The 23,745-nt window shown below is 39.4% G+C and overlaps 1 protein-coding gene across 1 annotated transcript in view; it reads right to left on the bottom strand.

Annotated features, from left to right (window-relative positions):
* Nucleotides 1-1,902: 1,902 nt before the first annotated feature.
* Nucleotides 1,903-23,745, bottom strand: part of LOC133615585 (jupiter microtubule associated homolog 1-like) — a 40,865-nt gene continuing 19,022 nt past the window's right edge. Inside the window, exons 2-5 of the mRNA XM_061974295.2 lie at nt 21,780-21,922; nt 8,957-9,105; nt 4,993-5,023; nt 1,903-2,441 (exon numbers count right to left, since the gene is read on the bottom strand). Of these exons, the coding sequence (XP_061830279.1) occupies nt 2,299-2,441; nt 4,993-5,023; nt 8,957-9,105; nt 21,780-21,922 (466 nt within the window). The 3' untranslated portion in view covers nt 1,903-2,298. The remainder of the gene's footprint in view (nt 2,442-4,992; nt 5,024-8,956; nt 9,106-21,779; nt 21,923-23,745) is intronic.

The raw sequence follows: 23,745 nt of genomic DNA, 5'->3' as shown, positions 1-23,745 counted from the left end.
CAACAGCAACTCAGCCACCAAGCTGAAGCGCATAGTGCAAAGACTTTCTGCACAGTCAGTTGCTACAGAGCTCCAAACTTCATGTGACCTTCCAATCAGCCCACGTACAGTACGCAGAGAGCTTCATGGAATGGGTTTCCATGGCCGAGCAGCTGCATCTAAGCCATACATCACCAAGTTCAATGCAAAGCTTCTCTGGAGTGCTGAATCACGCTTTTCCATCTGGTAATCTGATGGACCAGTTTTGGTTTGGAGGTTGCCAGGAGAACGCTACATTTCGGACTGCATTGTGCAGAGTGTGAAATTTGGTGGAGGAGGAATTATGGTGTGGGGTTGTCTTTCAGGAGTTGGGCTTGGCCCCTTAGTTCCAATGAAAGGAACTTTGAATGCTCCAGGATACCAAAACATTTTGGACAATTCCATGCTCTCAACCTTGTGGGTACAGTTTGGTGCAAGCCCCTTCCTCTTCCAACATGACTGTGCACCAGTGCACAAAGCAAAGTCCATAAAGACATGGATGACAGAGTCTGGTGTGGATGAACTTGACTGGCCTGCACAGAGTCCTGACCTGAACCCGATAAAACACCTTTGGGATGAATTAGAACAGAGACTGAGAGCCAGGCCTTCTCCACCAACATCAGTGTGGGACCTCACCAATGCACTTTTGGAAGAATGGTGGAAAATTCCTGTAAACACACTCCGCAACCTTGTGGACAGCCTTCCCAGAAGAGTTGAAGCTGTAATAGCTGCAAAAGGTGGACCGACGTCATATTGAACCCTATGAGTTAGGAATGGGATGGCACTTCAAGTTCATATGTGAGTCAAGGCAGGTGGCCAAATACTTTTGGCAATATAGTGTAGCTTTGACTATGAAAGTCAAATGCAACAACTGCCATCTTGGGGCATTAATACAATGTCGACATCTGAAGGTTGTCAACAGCATTAGTTAATGCTAATTGGCTCTGTCTCCAGTTATTTCATACTTGCCAACCTTGAGACCTCCGATTTCGGGAGGTGGGGGCGTGGTAGGGCGTGGTTGGGGGCGTGGTTAAGAGGGGAGGAGCATATTGACAGCTAGAATTCACCAAGTCAAGTATTTCATACATACATACATATATATATATATATATATATATATATATATATATATATATATATATATATATATATCTACATCCTGAAAATATGCAAACAAAACTGTGTTTAGATAATTGATACTTCAAACTTGCATAAATAAATCTTAAGGAATATAACATAACTTGGCTTCTGAGAGCTTCAAAATGTAATGAATAAAATGCTAAAGTTGTTGATAAACAAGCAATTATTTTAATAATTAAATATGGTCATTTTAAATGAATTATTATGATAATTTGAAATTAATTATTTCAAATATGTTTATTTTAATGTATAATTCTAATGGCTGGATGTAATAAGGAGTCAGAAAAAATACAAATAAAAATACAATTAATTTTGATGTTTTAGCAAAATATAGTAAAAATGTATATATATATATATTTTTTTTTTTTAATTAATAAATATATTTATTTTTAGGTAGGATAAACATAATAATACAATTTATCTCTCGTCTGGATGATTTATTTCTTGTCACCCTGTTGTCCTCCCGTTGTGAAAAAAGGCTGTCCTCACTCAGGTGCATGGAGCTGGAGGGGGCGTGGCCTCCAGCTCCTGCTGAAAATCGGGAGATTTTCGGGAGAATATTTGTCCCGGGAGGTTTTCGGGAGAGGCGCTGAATTTCGGGAGTCTCCCGAAAATTCGGGAGGGTATGGCAAGTATGAGTTATTTGCTTTTTTGGATAATGCACCTCGCTACTATATATAGTCAAAGGGCGAAATACAGCTATTTTGGTATTTAATACTATCAAGGAAACCAAAACAGCCCGAGCAAATTCATATCAATCTTTATTGTATTTAGAAATTCACGCAACAATTCTGTATTTTTTTTTTAATGCTTTTACCATTTACAACATGGACATATGGGAGAGACAAAAGCAAATGTCATGTCTTCCCCACTGCAGGATGGCCTTAAATGGTTTGGATGGAGGAAAGATACAGGAGGGTGGAGAGGGCACAGAGATAAGTAAAGTGCTTTTTTTGTTTTTTAAATCGACAGTTCTTTAATAGAAAAAGGATTAAAAGGACATGTTTGAAATGAAAGGACATGACTGCGGGGGAGCACACAGGCCACAGAGGGGACAAGGCGGAAGAGAGTGATGAGGAGGGCAAGGAGGGGGGACTTATCTTTAGAAAATAAAAAATAGTGTTCAAAAGAGAAAAGGTCTCAACCCAAGATGAGGCTTGACTTGCCGCCAGGTGGGTTTCTTCGGTTGCCCGCGGCAGAGTTGGCACTTCCCGACGGGGCAGGGGGCTGTGGCGCTTCCTGCTCGCTCTTCTCCACCTCCACCTCCTCGTTGTCAGGACACTCTGGGGAAAAAAAAGAAGCAGACGCCTTCATGATGTAAAATGGTGTAAAATAAACCACACTAGTGGGGTGTCAAGTGCATGCCAGGACAACAGGTAGCGCTACAACTAGGGATGTCCGATAATGGCTTTTTGTTGATATCCGATATCCCGATATTGTCCAACTCTTTAATTACCGATACCGATATCAACCGATACCAGTGTTTCCCACACATTAATTTATTTGTGGCGGCCCGCCACGAAAGAATTACGTCCACCACAAATGGATTTTTCGGCTTTTGACTCGCTCGACCGCTCATAAAAGCAATGGGACTCTGTCTGTGAATGTACCTTGTAGTTACAACTCCGGTGCAGTAGGTGGCAGTAGCCTACTATACAAAGTAACTTCGCCAATAGCACTTAATTCACCTGGTGGGCCAGAAGAAGAAGAAGAAGACGACGACGAAGTAAAAGAACGGACCGACCGGATCAAAATACGAGGGTAATATAGGTTATAGGTAGATAGGTTATAGCTGCATCGCTCCAACTCGTCATATATTTAACGTTAATCCGTTTTCACCGAGCGTTTCACTGACGGTGAGCAGCCTGACGCTGCTTCATTAACACCGCCGCTGTTTGACTCAGGGGCCGGGGCAGACGCACGTAGTAACAGTCACCTGTTTTCATACCGACGAGATAACGTGTCCAGGTTATAACCCTGTTGTCAATAAACACACATGGACTGAATCTAAATTGTCCACTGTCCACTGCAGCATGTGAATGCAATGAAAAGAATAAAATCTGAGCCAACCAGCTGTTAAAATGTTGTCCAGGTTAATGTTTTGGCCATTAAAGGCCCTTCATTTCAAGATTTCAACTGTGATCGGGCTTTAAACAGGTGGCTGACCTGTTCAGATGAGTGTAACTGCTACTGGTCAAATAATGTGAAATAGCATTTAATTTTACATGTATGCAATGCCATTTAAATGTAATTATAGATAATAATAATAATAATAACAATAATAATAATAATAAATACTGTGTAGTGTTGTAAATAGTCAACGGGAAGGATTTTAGTAAGATATAAGCCATGAGCACTACACAGCCAGAAAAAAACCTAGGCAGGACAAGTAAAAATATTGGGGCAAGTAGATTTGAGAAGTCGGGCAAGTAGAAAAAAACCTTAACGTTGAACCCTGCATGTGTTGAGCTGCTCGTTAGTAATAAATTCTAATGTTGGATGTTCACTCCTTCACACAGATGAGTATAGAAAAATATTTTCAACGGCCGAAAAGGGCTCGACTTGGAGAGGAGGTAAGACTACAGTCCAGACCACAGGTGCGACCTGTTCAGCAGCAGCAGGAGGAAGAGGAGGAGGTTGACTGACTGTGGCAGGACACCTCTGCCTCTGTTTCACTTCATGTTGCTGGTAAATAATATGGTTGTAGTAGTAGGCTAAAGTTAAATTATTTAGTATTCACTAATTAAAGGGGCAGAGCTTTAAAAGACGTTTTAGCTTTTATATTTTAAAAGATATATTTTTTGTAAGAACCACAATTAATAAATATATTTCAGTGAATAAGTAATTGTTCAAATCTGTATATAAATATGTACATAAAGTGTTGTAATTATATTCCAACTCCGCGTTCTTCTTGGTCATCGCCGCTGCCGCCGCCACCACCCCCCGCCCACACCACCACAAATAGATGCCTGTCCTGTGGGAAACACTTGATACTGATATCAACCGATACCGATATCAACCGATATATACAGTCGTGGAATTAACACATTATTATGCCTTATTTGGACAACCAGGTATGGTGAAGATAAGGTACTTTTTAAAAATAAAAATAAAATAAGATAAATAAATTAAAAACATTTTCTTGAATAAAAAAGAAAGTAAAACAATATAAAAACAGTTACGTACTACCAACCTCGTCACGTCTGTTGTGTCCTTGAGCAAGACACTTCTAATACATAGAAACTAGTAATTAATGAAAATTAGTAAAAATTAACTGTTAAAGGTTAGTACTATTAGTGGACCAGCAGCACGCACAATCATGTGTGCTTACGGACTGTATCCCTTGCAGACTGTATTGATATATAATGTAGGAACCAGAATATTAATAACAGAAAGAAACAACCCTTTTGTGTGAATGAGTGTGGGGGAGGGAGTTTTTTTGAGTTGGTGCACTAATTGTAAGTGTATCTTGTGTTTTTTATGTTGATTTAATAAAAAAGAAATTAATTTAAAAAAAAAAAAAAAACATACCGATAATAAAAAAAACGATACCAATAATTTCCGATATTACATTTTAACGCATTTATCCGCCGATAATATCGGCAGGCCGATATTATCGGACATCTCTAGCTACAACCCTAAGTGACATAACTGCTTCAAAGACTTCTCCTGCAAACACTTTTAATTTGAGGGGAAGCTTGTTCTAAAAAAGAACAAACCATCATGCCACAAAAAAAAGGGAATACAACAAAAAAAGAAGAAATAATGTGATATCGCAATACTGACAATTAACTTATTATTTATTTTTTTACATAGACAGGAGAACATACTCACCATTGTTTGCTTGATCTTGGCCATTCTCATCCTACAATAAAAAGCATGAGAAAACATGAAAAAAAGTGAACCAAAGTCCTCCTAGTTTTGGGACAACACCCTATCATCAAGGCTGAGGACATAATTAGCATTACAGCTGGCATCTAAACTCTTAAAACGGGGGGGAAATTCAAAGTGAACGAAGCTTAGATCTTGGAGAAACGTAAGTTACATTTTAAAAGGGACACTCTAAAACCACAGCACGTAACATACAGAAATGCACAGTTAAAACTATGTACAGTGAAACCTCGATTTGCAAACTTCATTTGTAGGGTTTGTAAATAGAAAAGTTTGTATAGCGAGCCAAATTTTATCATAAGAAATAAAGTAAATATGAATAATGGATTCCAGCCTCAACAAAAGTCCATCTTTTGGTGAAGGTTTGTACACTTCAAACTAGTGTTGTCCCGATACCAATATTTTGGTACCGGTACCGAAATTATTTCGATACTTTTCTAAATAAAGGGGACCACAAAAAATTGCATTATTGGCTTTATTTTAACAAAAAAATCTTACAGTACATTAAACACGTGTTTCTAATTGCAAGTTTGTCCTTAAATAAAATAGTGAACATACAAGACAACTTGTCTTTTAGTAGTAAGTAAACAAACAAAGGCTCCTAATTAGTCTGCTGACATATGCAGTAACATATTGTGTCATTTATACACCTATTATTTTGTCAACATTATTAAGGACAAGTGGTAGAAAATGAATTATTAATCTACTTGTTCATTTACTGTTAATATCTGCTTACTTTCTCTTTTAACATGTTCTATCTACACTTATGATAAAATGTAATGATCACTTATTACCAAAAATGATCCATTAGTATTGCGGTACTATACTAATACTGGTATACCATACAACCCTATTTCAAACACAATATAAAGTGCTATACAGTCCTGTACTGTATAGTAAACAAACATAACAAAAAAATACCAATGATTGTGGCAAAATTATTCTCTGCATTTGACCCATCACCCTTGATCACCCCCTGGGGGGTGAGGGGAGCAGTGAGCAGCAGCGGTGGCCGCGCCCGGGAATCATTTTTGGTGATTTAACCCCCAATTCCAACCCTTGATGCTGAGTGCCAAGCAGGGAGGTAATGGGTCTCATTTTTATAGTCTTTGGTATGACTCGGCCGGGGTTTGAACTCACGACCTACCGATCTCAGGGCAGGCACTCTAACCACTAGGCAGGCGTGATGGATCAACTATCTCTTTATTAAAAAGCCACAACGACGAAAAACTGATCTGTCCTGTATGTGCTGCTTTGCTAACACCTGCACACACACAGAATAGAATAGAAAGTACTTAATTGATCCATGGGGGAAATTCAGCACCACAGTTCGCTCACAATAGACAATAAACATTTAGGTATTTTTACATGTGAATAATATAAATACAGCCTATTATACAGCATTATTCGCATGTGAAAAACATAAATACAGTCTATTATACAGCATTATTCACATGTAAATAACAAATACAGTCTATTATACAGCATTATTCACATGTGAATAACATAAATACAGTCTATTATACAGCATTATTCACATGTGAATAACATAAATGCAGTCTATTATACAGCATTATTCACATGTGAATAATATAGTCTATTATACAGCATTATTCACATGTGAATAACATAAATACAGTCCACTATACAGCATTATTCACATGTGAATAACAAATACAGTCTACTATACAGCATTATTCACATGTGAATAACAAATACAGTCTATTATACAGCATTATTCACATGTGAATAACATAAATACAGTCTACTATACAGCACTATTCACATGTGAATAACATAAATACAGTCTACTATACAGCATTATTCACATGTGAATAACAAATACAGTCTACTATACAGCATTATTCACATGTGAATAAAATAAATACAGTCTATTATACAGCATTATTCACATGTGAATAACATAAATACAGTCTACTATACAGCACTATTCACATGTGAATAACATAAATACAGTCTACTATACAGCATTATTCACATGTGAATAACATAAATACAGTCTACTATACAGCATTATTCACATGTGAATAACAAATAGTCTATTATACAGCATTATTCACATGTGAATAACAAATGCAGTCTATTATACAGCATTATTCACATGTGAATAACAAATACGGTCGACTATACAGCATTATTCACATGTGAATAACATAAATACAGTCTATTATACAGCATTATTCACATGTGAATAATACAGTCTATTATACAGAATTATTCACATGTGAATAACATAAATACAGTCTACTATACAGCATTATTCACATGTGAATAACAAATACAGTCTACTATACAGCATTATTCACATGTGAATAACAAATACAGTCTATTATACAGCATTATTCACATGTGAATAACATAAATACAGTCTACTATACAGCACTATTCACATGTGAATAACATAAATACAGTCTACTATACAGCATTATTCACATGTGAATAACAAATACAGTCTACTATACAGCATTATTCACATGTGAATAACATAAATACAGTCTATTATACAGCATTATTCACATGTGAATAACATAAATACAGTCTACTATACAGCACTATTCACATGTGAATAACATAAATACAGTCTACTATACAGCATTATTCACATGTGAATAACATAAATACAGTCTACTATACAGCATTATTCACATGTGAATAACAAATAGTCTATTATACAGCATTATTCACATGTGAATAACAAATGCAGTCTATTATACAGCATTATTCACATGTGAATAACAAATACGGTCAACTATACAGCATTATTCACATGTGAATAACATAAATACAGTCTATTATACAGCATTATTCACATGTGAATAATACAGTCTATTATACAGAATTATTCACATGTGAATAACATAAATACAGTCTACTATACAGCATTATTCACATGTGAATAACAAATACAGTCTACTATACAGCATTATTCACATGTGAATAACAAATACAGTCTACTATACAGTATTATTCACATGTGAATAACATAAATACAGTATTATACAGCATTATTCACATGTGAATAACATAAATAGTCTATTATACAGCATTATTCACATGTGAATAACATAAACACAGTCTACTAAACAGCATTATTCACATGTGAATAACATAAATACAGACTACTATACAGCATTATTCACATGTGAATAACATAAATACAGTCTACTATACAGCATTATTCACATGTGAATAACATAAATACAGTCTATTATACAGCATTATTCACATGTGAATAACATAAATACAGTCTATTATACGTTTAAGTACAGTCAAAATGGAACATATGCATTATACAGTCTGATGGCTGTCGGAAGTCCCTCTGATACCCTCACAAAGGATCAGAAATCACAAATCCTTAATTTTAACAACCGTATTGCTACAATAATAAACATTTAAAAAAGTAAAACTCACTTCACATTGTCATCGGCAAAAGAGAAGCTGAAAAGAGGGGAGAAAGGAGCAGACAGAGGGGGACAAGGAAAATAAGGGTGAAGAGGAGTTGAGTGTGTGTTTGCGCTCTTGGAAGAGACGCCACTGAACAAGAGGTAAGGTCTCCTCCTCTGCTGTGATATAAGTCTGCTTTGGCATCTTTTTCCAGAAAAGTCAAATCTAATCGCAAATAAAAAATTGACTGTGGTACAAAGCCTGCTTCGTCAATCTCTTCAATATGAGCAAGCACAAAATGGCTGCCAGCAGAGACATGGTTCACACACACAGGCATATTTGGCTCGATCTAATAGTTTGCAAAATGAAAATGTTTGGTTTGTAAATCGAGATTCCACTGTACACATTTAATAAACAAGGCTGCAGTGTAAACCGTTAATTTACCAGAAGTGGCCATTATATAAGCGTTTGGGCCCCTAATATGTGTGCTAAAAGGTGGTACCTCTTGTCTTTTGGTCCACACCAAAGCCGCCCCAGAGTTGTGGATGGTAGTCAGTTCTGGCTCAGGGTTCTTGGGGAACAGAATGGGCTGCTGGCACCGTCTCAGTGGGGCCGACGGCTCCCCGCACAGGGTCCCTGCAGCTGCGCCACCTGGGGAGGTGAACCAAAGGGGTCTTTAGACGAGACAAGCCTTTTGAGCACTTAACCCCCCGCCTTAAAAAAAAATTCTGAGCTCACATTAGGATAATCCAGGAAACTGATGAGATAAACCACCCATCGTGATTCAGCCATCTGAGCAGATGCCCTTCCACCCCCCACCCTCAGGACCCAAAGTGTTGGAAGCCATGAGGCATCCAAATTCCAGTTACCGGTATATAGTTTTTATGGATACATACAGTCGTGGTCAAAAGTTTACATACACTTGTAAAGAACATAATGTCATGGCTGTCTTGAGTTTCCAATCATTTCTACAACTCTTATTTTTTTGTGATGAGTGATTGGAGCACATAGTCTACTGAAAATGTGACTAAATGTGCTGGGTCAAAAGTATACATACAGCAATGTTAATATTTGCTTACATGTCCCTTGGCAAGTTTCACTGCAATAAGGCGCTTTTGGTAGCCATCCACAAGCTTCTGGCAAGCTTCTGGTTGTATTTTTGACCACTCCTCTGACAAAATGGGTGCAGTTCAGCTAAATATGTTGGTTTACTGACATGGACTTGTTTCTTTAGCATTGTCCACACGTTTAAATCAGGACTTTGGGGAGGTCCTTCTAAAATCTTAATTCTAGCCTGATTTTGCCATTCCTTTACCACTTTTGATGTGTGTTTGGGGTAGGGGTGTAACGGTACGTGTATTTGTATTGAACCGTTTCGGTACGGGGGTTCCGGTTCTGTTCAGAGGTGTACCGAACGAGTTTCCACACGGACATATTAAGTAGCGTAACGCACGTTATGTAAACAATGCACACCGAGGCACAACACACGGCATGCTAGCAGCTAACGGGCTACGATAGACCGACCATACGTCCTCTTTTCACCGGACATGTCCTCTTTTGCGGAGCTGTCAGGGCGGAGTTTCTTAAATGCCTCAAATGTCCGGCATTTTGAGTTAGGGTTGCGTGTATTTTCAATGTACGTTTAGGGCTAAGAAGGGGTTAAAAACAAAACAAATTGTGCGCCCAGCAGCATTGGTGAGGGAGGGGCAGAGACAGAGAGAGAGAGAGAGTTATGATAAACGCGCATGCGTCGCCAGGCTCTGCTTTTTATCCATAGATTTATCACATTTAATTTTTTATTATATATAGCAGGGGTGTCAAAAGTGGGCCCCGGAGGCCATTTGCGGCCCACAGCTAATGTTTTAAAAGGCCCACGGCACATTCTGAAGATACTAGTAAAATAAACAGAAACATAACAAAAGTGAAATAAAGAAGCTTAAAGGTGAAATGTAATTTAGAAAAAGTTGCAATGTTGACTAATAAAACAAAGCTGTTTTTCTTTCTTTCAAACTGTCATTGCTCAAAACATAATATTGAATCAAAATCAATGTTATTATGAATTATTGACCTATCCAAGTTTCCGATTACTTCACATCAAATATTCCACTAAGAAAAATATTTTTGGTGGAAGATTTTGCAAATTTGGTAAATAAATAACCCAAAAATGTATGTTTTGTTGTTTTCTTACTGTACCGAAAATGAACCGAACCGTGACCTCTAAACCGAGGTGCGTACCAAACCGAAATGTTTGTATACCGTTACACCCCTAGTTTTGGGTCATTGTCCTGTTGAAACATCCAAGGCTAGAATTAACGTGAAACAAGTCTATGTCAGAAAACCAACAAATTAGGCTAAACTGCACCAATTTTGTCAAGAGGGGTGGTCAAAAATTAATAATAATAATAATAATGGATTAGATTTTATATCGCGCTTTTCTATTATTAGATACTCAAAGCGCTCACAGAGAAGTGGGAACCCATCCTTCATCCACACATGGTGGTGGTAAGCTCCATTTGTAGCCACAGCTGCCCTGGGGTAGACTGACGGAAGCGAGGCTGCCAGTTTGCGCCTACGGCACCTCCGGCCAACACCTATCATTCATTCATCATTCATTCACCAGTGTGAGCGGCACCGGGGGCAAGGGTGAAGTGTCCTGCCCAAGGACACAACGGCAGCAATTTGGATGTCAAGAGGCGGGGAGCGAACCTGTAACCCTCAGGTTTCTGGCACGGCCGCTCGACCCACTACGCCATACCGCCCCAATTCAAGCAGAAGCTTGCCAGAAGCTTGTGGATGGCTACCAAAAGCGCCTTATTGCAGTGAAACTTGCCAAGGGACATGTAAGCAAATATTAACATTGCTGTATGTATACTTTTGACCCAGCAGATTTGGTCACTGGATGAGAATCAGCACCTCCAAGTCCGAGTCCATGGTTCTCGCCCGGAAAAGGAAGGAGTACCATCTCCGGGTTGGGGAGGAGACCCTGCCCCAAGTGGAGGAGTTCAAGTACCTCGGAGTCTTGTTCACAAGTGAGGGAAGAGTGGATCGTGAGATCGACAGGCGGATCGGTGCGGCGTCTTCAGTAATGCGGACGCTGTATCGATCCGTTGTGGTGAAGAAGGAGCTGAGCCGGAAGGCAAAGCTCTCAATTTACCGGTCGATCTACGTTCCCATCCTCACCTATGGTCATGAGCTTTGGGTTATGACCGAAAGGACAAGATCACGGGTACAAGCGGCCAAAATGAGTTTCGTCCGCCGGGTGGCGGGGCTCTCCCTTAGAGATAGGGTGATCAGCTCTGCCGTCCGGGGGGAGCTCAAAGTAAAGCCTCTGCTCCTCCACATGGAGAGGAGCCAGATGAGGTGGTTCGGGCATCTGGTCAGGATGCCACCCTAAACACCTCCCTATGGAGGTGTTTAGGGCACGTCCAACCGGTAGGAGTCCAAGGGGAAGACCCAGGACACGTTGGGAAGACTGTCTCCCGGCTGGCCTGGGAACGCCTCGGGATCCCCCGGGAAAAGCTGGACGAAGTGGCTGGGGAGAGGGAAGTCTGGGCTTCCCTGCTTAGGATGCTGTCCCCGCGACCCGACCTCGGATAAGCGGAAGAAGATGGATGGATGGATGGATTTGGTCACATTTTCAGTAGACCCATAATAAATTCATAAAAGAACCAAACTTGAATGAATGAATGAAATAAGTTTATTTCGGTCATATAATCAACCATCAACCATTAACCATTTTGTGTGACCAATTTAAGAGTACAGACTATACATATACAGTATAACAATCATACACATTTACACACAAAAGGAAAATAAAATAAAATAAAAAGCATGACCGAAAAAGGAATAGGCTGAAGCCAAAGCTTATATTTGCCTATCCTATACCTTCACTGAAAATAAGATTACCTGGAACATCAATGTTAAAAAAAAATTAAAAAAAATAAAAATCAATGGGATGAAAGTAATTGTTACTATATTTTATAATTTTCAATTATCTCACCTTTCAATGTTTTCTTAAACCTTAACAAAGAAGTACACGTCTTCAACTCATCACTGAGCTTGTTCCACCATTTAACTCCTAAAACTGAAATACATTTGTATTTAATATTCGTTCTTGCTTTACCTATTTCAAAATCAATACCCCCCCGTAAATTATGGTTTTCTCCTCTTAATTGAAATAACCTAAGAATACAAGCTGGAAGGCTGTTGTTCTTTACTCGAAACATAATTTCCATTGTTTTTAAAAACACAATATCTGAAAATTTTAACACATTAGAACTTATAAATAATGGATTGGTATGTTCATAGTAGCACGCTTTGTGTATTATTCTAATTACCCTTTTTTGAAGTTTAATTATTGGGTCTATGTTTGTTCTATAAACATTTCCCCAAACTTCAACACAATATGTTAAGTATGGAAAAATAAAAGAATAATATAACATATGCAGACATTTCTTATTCAGCATGTGTTTTACTTTATAAAGAATGGCAATGGATTTGGATATTTTTCCCTTTATATATTCAATATGCGGTTTCCAACATAATTTATGATCAATTATTATTCCCAAGAATTTAGTTTCATATACTCTATCAATTTCCACTTGATTTAATTTTAATTTTACTTCACGATTTGTTCTTGCACCACTAAACACCATAAATTTAGTTTTCTTATCATTTAATGATAACTTATTGATATCAAACCATTTTTTTAGCTGAATCAACTCAACCTCTATTACCCTCAACACTTCCTTCAAGTCTTCTCCTGAACAATACACATTTGTATCATCTGCAAACATAATACATTTCAATTTCATGAATGTTTTTTTGTGACCAACAAGTATGTGCTCCAATCACTCTATCACAAAAAAATAAGAGCTGTAGAAATTATTGGAAACTCAAGACAGCCATGACATTATGTTCTTTACAAGTGTATGTAAACTTTTGATCCCGACTGTACATAAAGTGAAAGACAGAACACACATTGTTGTGACTCAGCGATTGCAACAATGCCAGCACAAAAGCATCTTTGTCAGGAGGGAACAATGGCTGCTAAAGAATCAAGAGGAGTGGACACTCTCCTTAATGGAGTCAAGTAGTTTAGCGCCGGCGCCGCAGAGTTTGTGTGTCTACTGCAGGACTCTCTAGACGGTGCAACACAAGCCACAAATGGGAAGAGGATGAAATTAATAAGGAGTGGCGGGACGTGGAAATGAGGCATTATGCTCTCGTGTTGACGGCGATATCCTCCCATTTCAAAACGTATAGCTCTCTAAGGTGCATTATTAAATGTGCAGCTCAGGTCATCCACAAGCTTAGAGACCGGAACAGGATCATAATGCTGATGACAGGGTTTTTGATCAATCAGTCCTCATAAAGAATTCAATATTGCTAAGTAAGTTCCAATGTTATACTATTTTATAACAATTTTATTCCCATTGTTACCACAATATTGCATTATTGGCCAAAATCCACTTGAAAAGTGCTTTTTGTAAGCCAGAAAACTTGTGGTTTTAATGCTTATGAGCTGTGTTTGTCCACAGATTGGGAGCATCTTTATCACTTTATCACTTTATCCACTTTTTACATAAAACTAACTCTGCACTTGTCCAAAGTAATAACCTATACAGTCTTCCCTCGTTCATCAAGGTAAACTGGGCCCAGACGTGACCGCGATCGATGGAGTTCGTGAAGTAGTATTACTAAAAAATCTAATATTTTCAGTTCGAGCATAAAAAAATGTTTACAACATTTTAAAAACCTTATTGAATGGGAACTGCACTTTTTTTTGGGAGTTTTGTCTATCATTCACAATTCTTATGTGTCAGAAGAACATGTTTTTCTTTATTTTATGCATTCTAACTCGTGAATAAACGCTACCAAGAGTCAGCATACAATGGAGGTAATGGAATTCTTCACTTTATTCCACCATCAACGTTTTTATTTACATGCTGTGAGTATCTATGTAATGTAGTAACAGGACAATTCATAATAACATGCAATATTTATGTATTTTGGAAATTTTGGAAATTTTTAGCCTGAAGCAGCAGATTAATTTCACAAGGCATCACAACGGTCACTATTGATTGCTAATCATGCAGACTTCATGAGCGCCAACAACGACTACTTTTGGACAAATGACGATCCAGAACCTTATATTTTTGAGCCTGAATATAAGGAGGATACCTGACAAGTTTTAGAAGCTAAGTGATGAGCAGATCCGGCAAGTAGCACTATTGCTAAGGGCTAAACAAGAAATACAAAGTATGAACATTATAAAACAATCACTTACTGCAGTGTTTATCTACATATACATATGTACATACACATATATATATAAATATATACACATATATATACACACATACAGATGTATACACACAGGATTTGAAGCGTGATGTCGCGAGTGACAACAGTATGAAAGACAACGCAACATTAAATAGTGTGACAGGCGTCACACATGTTAGCAACTGTGCTAACAATAGTAAATTCTCACCAGCATTGAAAGTAAACAGGTTTTTAAAAGGAAAGTAATATTAGTTTACTTGCTGGTGTTGATTTTTGTTTGGTTTTGCATTGTGTAGTTATATTTATATGGTAATTATTATTCTGTGACCGTAAATTGTTTGCTTGTTTTCTTTGATGCTTTTATTTTTTTCTGTATTGTGTAGTTATAATTATATGCTTTTACTTGTAATTGTATTGCGTTTGTGGACCCCAGGAAGACTAGTGGGTTGTTGTGGCAACCAGCTATTGGGGATCCTTAATAAAAAATCTAATCAAAAATACAATCACATTTTAACAGCTACAAACCCCGTTTCCATATGAGTTGGGAAATTGTGTTAGATGTAAATATAAACGGAATACAATGATTTGCAAATCATTTTCAACCCATATTCAGTTGAATATGCCACTAAGACAACATATTTGATGTTCAAACTGATAAACCTTTTTTTTTTTGCAAATAATCATTAACTTTAGAATTTGATGCCAGCAACACGTGACAAAGAAGTTGGGAAAGGCGGCAATAAATACTGATAAAGTTGAGGAATGCTCATCAAACACTTATTTGGAACATCCCACAGGTGAACAGGCAAATTGGGAACAGATGGGTGCCATGATTGGGTATAAAAGTAGATTCCATGAAATGCTCAGTCATTCACAAACAAGGATGCGGCAAGGGTCCCCACTTTGTCAACAAATGCGTGAGCAAATTGTTGAACAGTTTAAGAAAAACCTTTCTCAACCAGCTATTATGGATTTCACCCTCTACGGTCCGTAATATCAAAGGGTTCAGAGAATCTGGAGAAATCACTGCACGTAAGCAGCTAAGTCCGTGACCTTCGATCCCTCAGACTGTACTGCATCAACAAGCGACATCAGTGTGTAAAGGATATCACCACATGGGCTCAGGAACACTTCAGAAAACTACTGTCAGTAACTACAGTTGGTCGCTACATCTGTAAGTGCAAGTTAAAACTCTCCTATGCAAGGCGAAAACCGTTTATCAACAACACCCAGAAACGCTGTCGGCTTCGCTGGGCCTGAGCTCATCTAAGATGGACTGATACAAAGTGGAAAAGTGTTCTGTGGTCTGACGATTCCACATTTCAAATTGTTTTTGGAAACTGTGGACGTCGTGTCCTCCGGACCAAAGAGGAAAAGAACCATCCGGATTGTTATAGGCGCAAAGTTGAAAAGACAGCATCTGTGATGGTATGGGGGTGTATTAGTGCCCAAGACATGGGCAACTTACACATCTGTGAAGGCGCCATTAATGCTGAAAGGTACATACAGGTTTTGGAACACCATATGTTGCCATCCAAGCAACGTTACCATGGACGCCCCTGCTTATTTCAGCAAGACAATGCCAAGCCACGTGTTACATCAACGTGGCTTCATAATAAAAGAGTGCGGGTACTAGACTGGCCTGCCTGTAGTCCAGACCTGTCCCCCATTGAAAATGTGTGGTGCATTATGAAGCCTAAAATACCACAACGGAGACCCCCGGACTGTTGAACAACTTAAGCTGTACATCAAGCAAGAATGGGAAAGATTTCCACCTGAGAAGCTTAAAAAATGTGTCTCCTCAGTTCCCAAACGTTTACTGAGTGTTGTTAAAAGGAAAGGCCATGTAACACAGTGGTGAACATGCCCTTTCCCAACTACCTTGGCACGTGTTGCAGCCATGAAATTCTAAGTTAATTAATATTTGCAAAAAAAAAAAAAAGTTTATGAGTTTGAACATCAAATATGTTGTCTTTGTAGTGCATTCAATTGAATATGGGTTGAAAATGATTTGCAAATAATTGTATTCCGTTTATATTTACATCTAACACAATTTCCCAACTCATATGGAAACGGGGTTTGTACATCATGCTAGGTTATTCACAAAAGTAACACACGATGAAGCTCCCACGTCTTCAGCTGACTGAATAGTTGCTTTTTTTTTTAATTAACAAAAAGGGCGGGCTCATCTAACATGATGCCATGTAAAACCCTGCAACTTAAAAAGCGAGCGTTTGAGCTCTTCTTCACTGATAAATATGCATGCTCACAAACAGGCTCTTGGCACACATAACACTGAAAAAATGTCATTCAAGAAGTCTATTTGGGATGACACTGGACTGTTATTTCCAACCAAAGTAATGAAAAAAAAATGATGGAACACTCACAAGTTACATACAACAAGATTAAAATCCACATCATTAACTGTAGGTGGCATAAAAGTTGGTGAAAAAAGTATTTACATCCTGAGGACATCCAACTCAGCTGAGCAGCTGTTCCAACAGTTGTTCTAAAGTTAGCTACAAGGGAACACAGAAGCCACTATGAATATGAACACAAGGCAAATGCATTATCTGGTACTTTTAACATTTAGCTGCTCTGTGTACTTAGTTTGTGTTTTGTTGTATATTTACTATGGAAACACACAGTCTGTACTGCATGTACTACATTAAGGGTTCTCAAAGGGCAGGGTGATTAAATGAAAAATAATCGAAATCGATATTTGGAGCTTCTAACCGGTGCTGTCCAAGTTATTTTGGTTTTTCCACCCCCGTAACATTTCTCTCAACTAATACACCATTCCCTTAAATTATACTAATGGCTGTGTAGTTACTACATGACTAAAAGAAGAGCTAGGCACGTGAGACTGTCCCATCCTGTCCACTATACAGATAACTAACAGTACAACACGAACAGCTTGTACCCAAAAGGAATGTTGTGTTAGTTGTTTGGACACACTTTGGCTCCAACAAGGATGACGTCGACCAAAAAGTAGAATAGTAGTTGAGAGTGGGATAATCGTGCATTAGGGTTGTAACAATATGTGAACATTTCATATCACTGCAAAAACTGAAATCTAAGTAAGATGAAATATCTCAAATAAGGGTGATATTTGCTTATTTTCTGTCTGATAAGATAATTATTCTCACTAAGCAGATTTTATGTTGGAGTCTTTTACTTGTTTTAAGGGTTTTGGTCCTAAATGATCTCAGTAAGATAATACAGCTTGTTGCTGAGATTTGATGACCTATATTGAGTAAAACATGCTTGAAACTCGCTGGATCGGTTCGCAGCCGAGTGTGAAGCGACTGGGATGAGAATCAGCACCTCCAAGTCCGAGTCCATGGTTCTCGCCCGGAAAAGGGTGGAATGCCATCTTCGGGTTGGGGAGGAGACCCTGCCCCAAGTGGAGGAGTTCAAGTACCTCGGAGTCTTGTTCACGAGTGAGGGAAGAGTGGATTGTGAGATCGACAGGCGGATCGGTGCGGCGTCTTCAGTAATGCGGACGCTGTATCGATCCGTTGTGGTGAAGAAGGAGCTGAGCCGGAAGGCAAAGCTCTCAATTTACCGGTCGATCTACGTTCCCATCCTCACCTATGGTCATGAGCTTTGGGTTATGACCGAAAGGACAAGATCACGGGTACAAGCGGCCGAAATGAGTTTCCTCCGCCGGGTGGCAGGGCTCTCCCTTAGAGATAGGGTGAGAAGCTCTGTCATCCGGGGGGAGCTCAAAGTAAAGCCGCTGCTCCTCCACATGGAGAGGAGCCAGATGAGGTGGTTCGGGCATCTGGTCAGGATGCCACCCGATCGCCTCCCTCGGGAGGTGTTTAGGGCACGTCCGACCGGTAGGAGGCCACGGGGAAGACCCAGGACACGTTGGGAAGACTATGTCTCCCGGCTGGCCTGGGAACGCCTCGGGATCCCCCGGGAGGAGCTGGACGAAGTGGCTGGGGAGAGGGAAGTCTGGGCTTCCCTGCTTAGGCTGCTGCCCCCGCGACCCGACCTCGGATAAGCGGAAGAAGATGGATGGATGGATGGATGCTTGAAACTAGAATATCAACTGTTGCAAAGCTGTGTCATCAACACTCACAAGTATAAAACTACTTTTTAAAAGTAATAATTTCTTATTTCAAGCATGAAAAAAGTCATGATTTTGACACAATTGTGTCTCATAATTAAAACAGATGACAGCCAAATGGACTTTGCTGTTTTATTTCCAATGAAACAATGGAAAACACATACTCATATACTAGTACAGTACAGTAAACTGACAGTTAATATTTAAACATTTAACATGTCTAACAGTGGGGAGCAGTGGGCAGCAGCGGTGCCGCGCCAGGGAATCATTTTTGGTGATTTAACCCCCAATTCCAACCCTTGATGCTGAGTGCCAAGCAGGGAGGTAATGGGTCCCATTTTTCGGCTGGGGTTTGAACTCACAACCTACCGATCTCAGGGCAGAAACTCTAACTACTAGGCCACAGAGTAGGTCTAGTGGTAGTAAGTAGTAAATAGTAAATAGTATGTCATGCAAAAGCGCAGATTCCAACCTTTGAAATACTTTGTATAGTTCAAGATTTACGGTCATTTGAAAACATCACTGCACATCATAATGGCAGCTACAGTTTCCATCTTAAAGATCTAAAAAAAATTATTTGGGAATGTCCGACGGGCCAGATTGAAAAGCTTAATGGGTTGCATGCGGCCCCCGGGCCTTAATTTGCCCAGGTCTGCTATAGAAAAATACATTTGGGTGCATGCAAATAATAATGCTCAACACACAACAGCTAGTCTACTCATGAAGTCAACACAAATATGCCTAGGCAAATAAACATCCTCCACTTGTGCTTGTTAGACAGGAAGTACTACAGGAACTCGACCTTTACTCTTGTCAAACAATGTAAGCAGGAAGTAGGGGCCATTCCATTAGAAGGCAGAAACAGCCTTTTGGTGACACGCCATGGAGATGCTTTGCACTGCCAATAGGTTGAAAGTGAAAACATGTGATGCCTGCTACTTCAGTTGCTCCACTGTTCCAGGCTGAAATAGAATATTCGACGGAATGTGCAGCACTTGTACTTTGGAGAAGCTCTTGACAAACACTGACTAACTGGAAAAACTAAACTAGTGTCCTACATAAAGGATAATGGAAAGCAAAGAATGTATGTTGTCAGGACAACGCCTCACCTGGAGTACTTGCAGGTTCTATAATGTGAAGTTCTAAAGTCTTTGAAGACTGCATGTTTACAGTTCACTCATGTCTATACAAGGCCCGCATTTTAACTGACCTATTTCTTTCCATTGAGGCCAGATCTAATCCCCCCCAATCACAAAGACGCCGGGTCAAATTACCCATATCCTTGCACTGCAGAGTTGCTCTTCTGTTAGACCAATGGAATGTTCTGACTTTTTAGATGGAAAAACTCTTAAGTGATGCTCAGGCTTTCCAACATCCAAGTTTTTATACAAACCCCGTTTCCATATGAGTTGGGAAATTGTGTTAGATGTAAATATAAACGGAATACAATGATTTGCAAATCATTTTCAACTCATATTCAATTGAATGCACTACAAAGACAAGATATTTGATATTCAAACTCATAAACTTTTTTTTTTTTTTTTTCAAATAATAATTAACTTAGAATTTCATGGCTGCAACACATGCCAAAGTAGTTGGGAAAGGGCATGTTCACCACTGTGTTACATGGCCTTTCCTTTTAACAACACTCAGTAAATGTTTGGGAACTGAGGAGACAAATTTTTGAAGCTTCTCAGGTGGAATTCTTTCCCATTCTTGCTTGATGTACAGCTTAAGTTGTTCAACAGTCCGGGGGTCTCCGTTGTGGTATTTTAGGCTTCATAATGCACCACACATTTTCAATGGGAGACAGGTCTGGACTACAGCCAGGCCAGTCTAGTACCCGCACTCTTTTACTATGAAGCCATGTTGATGTAACACGTGGCTTGGCATTGTCTTGCTGAAATAAGCAGGGGCGTCCATGGTAACGTTGCTTGGATGGCAAAATATGTTGCTCCAAAACCTGTATGTACCTTTCAGCATTAATGGTGCCTTCACAGATGTGTAAGTTACCCATGTTTTGGGCACTAATACACCCCCATACCATCACAGATGCTGGCTTTTCAACTTTGCGCCTATAACAATCCGGAAAGTTCTTTTCCTCTTTGGTCCGGAGGACACGGCGTCCAGTTTCCAAAAACAATTTGATATGTGGACTCGTCAGACCACAGAACACCTTTCCACTTTGTATCAGTCCATCTTAGATGAGCTCAGGCCCAGCGAAGCCGACGGCGTTTCTGGGTGTTGTTGATAAAAGGTTTTCGCCTTGCATAGGAGAGTTTTAACTTGCACTTACAGATGTAGCGACCAACGGTAGTTACTGACAGTGGGTTTCTGAAGTGTTCCTGAGCCCATGTGGTGATATCCTTTACACACTGATGTCGCTTGTTGATGCAGTACAGCCTGAGGGATCGAAGGTCACGGGCTTAGCTGCTTACGTGTACAATAGCTGGTTGAGAAAAGTTTTTCTTAAACTGTTCAACAATTTGCTCACGCATTTGTTGACAAAGTAGTGACCCTCGCTCCATCCTTGTTTGTGAATGACTGAGCATTTCATGGAATCTACTTTTATACCCAATCATGGCACCCACCTGTTCCCAATTTGCCCGTTCACCTGTGGGATGTTCCAAATAAGTGTTTGATGAGCATTCCTCAACTTTATCAGTATTTATTGCCACCTTTCCCAACTTCTTTGTCACGTGTTGCTGGCATCAAATTCTAAAGTTAATGATTATTTGCAACAAAAAAAAAGTTTATCAGTTTGAACATCAAATATGTTGTCTTTGTAGCATATTCAACTGAATATGGGTTGAAAATGATTCGCAAATCATTGTATTCCGTTTATATTTACATCTAACACAATTTCCCAACTCATATGGAAACGGGGTTTGTAGAACCACGAGAGGAACCTAAACCGAGGACGAGGAAAAGTAACCAAAGAAAAGTAAGTAGATAAGTTTACTTGGTGGGTTGTTCCTCCGATGAGCATGGGGGTCCTCTGGCTCTGCAAAGATGCTGGAGGCCATCTTGTTCTTGCGTTGCGGGGTCGTGTTTTCATCTGTGCCAAAGGAAAAGCTGGACGCACCGCCCGGCGGTCGTAGTACCCTGCAGGGAAGACATCGATTGTTATCTTGCATCTTGGCATCCTGTGTGTGCTTTTGGTTTCATTCCACAGCATTTAAGTAAGACAAAAAAACACTTGTATTCCATAAATAGCGACTAGGAGCATCTGGTAACAAGCAACTGCTAAATTTCAGGCATCTATCTAATTATGGCGTCACATTAGTGCCAAAAATCCGAGCGCATACAAACTGTTATCGCGCGCTGATTCTCCACTCCTGGCATCTCTCCTCGCGCTGTCATGTTTCTTTTTGGCACTTTGGGGGCGGGTATGTTTAGACGGCCCCTCCTTTCTGATTGGCTCTGAGCATTTTTCATATGACCAATGATTCTCCAGCGTAGCAACGTTGTAGCCATCTTACCTCGGACATCTAGCCTCAATCATTACATTGATGTCAATGGTACATGTACTAATTAAATTACCATAACTTGCTCGATTTTCGACCAATTTACAAACGGTTTGCCTTGTTACAAATCTTATTACATGTAGATATGACATAGGATGCTGTACCTGTTGAAACTACCTCTTTCGCTTTAAAAAAAAAAAAGACTTAATTGTGCAACATAGTTGTGTAGGGTCAGTGTTGGTCAGTTCTCTGATTATTTTAAACTGTTTCAGAATACATTATTAAAAGCTATTTTTAACATTTTAAAAACAAAATTCAAAGATTATTTCATTAATTTTATGGCTGGATCAAAAGAAATTCCATAAATTAGAAAACAAATGTTCAAAAAGAAGTGAAAATATAAAATAATGTTATGGTTGGATGTTATTGCTGGTGGACCAGTTCTGGCTGAAAGATGTGATTATGGTGTTTGTTGTCTTATTATTTATTTGGGTCACATTTTGTATTACCCTGTATTGTGTTTATGTGGTATTAAATAACCTTCATCAGCGCGAAACATTTTTTTATCCACTTCTTCCTCCGTAAATCTTGATACATATTGACGATGACCCGCCCTGCTATACTTCTGATTGGCTCTGAGCATTTTTCAGTATTTTTCGCCTGACCAATCAGAAAGAAGGGGCCGTCTAAGCATACCCGCCCCCAAAGTGCCAAAAAGAAACATGACAGCGCAAGGAGAGATGCCAGGAGTACACAGAGAGCGCGCAGAAAGGCGTCGCGCGCGTGCAAAAAGGCACCACGCGCGCGCAAAAGGGTGTCGCGCGCGCGCACGAAGTGGAGAATCAGCGCGCGATAACAGTTTTTATGCGCTCGGATTTTTGGCACTAATGTGACGCCATATCTAATAGTGGACTGCAAATTGCTAACAAAAAAAATGGTATATTAAGGCTGGGCAATTATATGATCAGGATTATTGATCGCGATACATTTGAGTTGGATCAAGGTGATCAGCTGTTAGCATATGATATCTTGACCAAACATGGCGTAAATGTCTTTTAGAAGATACCGCAGTAGTAAACTAGAGATACTTTGTTTACTGCAGAATTAAGTTCGTGATGACAAGCAAAATAACAAAAGAAGTTTGAGAAGAAATAAAAGTCGTTCTATTTATTGCCACAAAACCTGCTAAAAAAGAAGCGAAACCGTGGCCCTAACCCCGAGGTACAGACTGTAGCGTGGGTTACCTGTACCGTCACACCTCTAGTAAGCACAATCACATACAAAATGACAGTTGTCAGCTGTTAGCATATGTTAATTTGATCAAACATGACGGAAATGTCTGTTACAAGATACTGCAGTAGTAAACAGAAGGAATGCAAAAGTACTCTGCAGTGTTTCCCACACATTCATTTATTTGTGGCGGCCCGCCACGAAAGAATTACGTCCGCCACAAATGGATTT

This window comes from Nerophis lumbriciformis, linkage group LG22 (genome assembly GCF_033978685.3).
Source record: "Nerophis lumbriciformis linkage group LG22, RoL_Nlum_v2.1, whole genome shotgun sequence".
Lineage (NCBI taxonomy): Eukaryota > Metazoa > Chordata > Actinopteri > Syngnathiformes > Syngnathidae > Nerophis > Nerophis lumbriciformis.
Note: the sequence above shows the minus strand (reverse complement) of the source record. Positions and strands in the feature narration are given on the sequence as shown.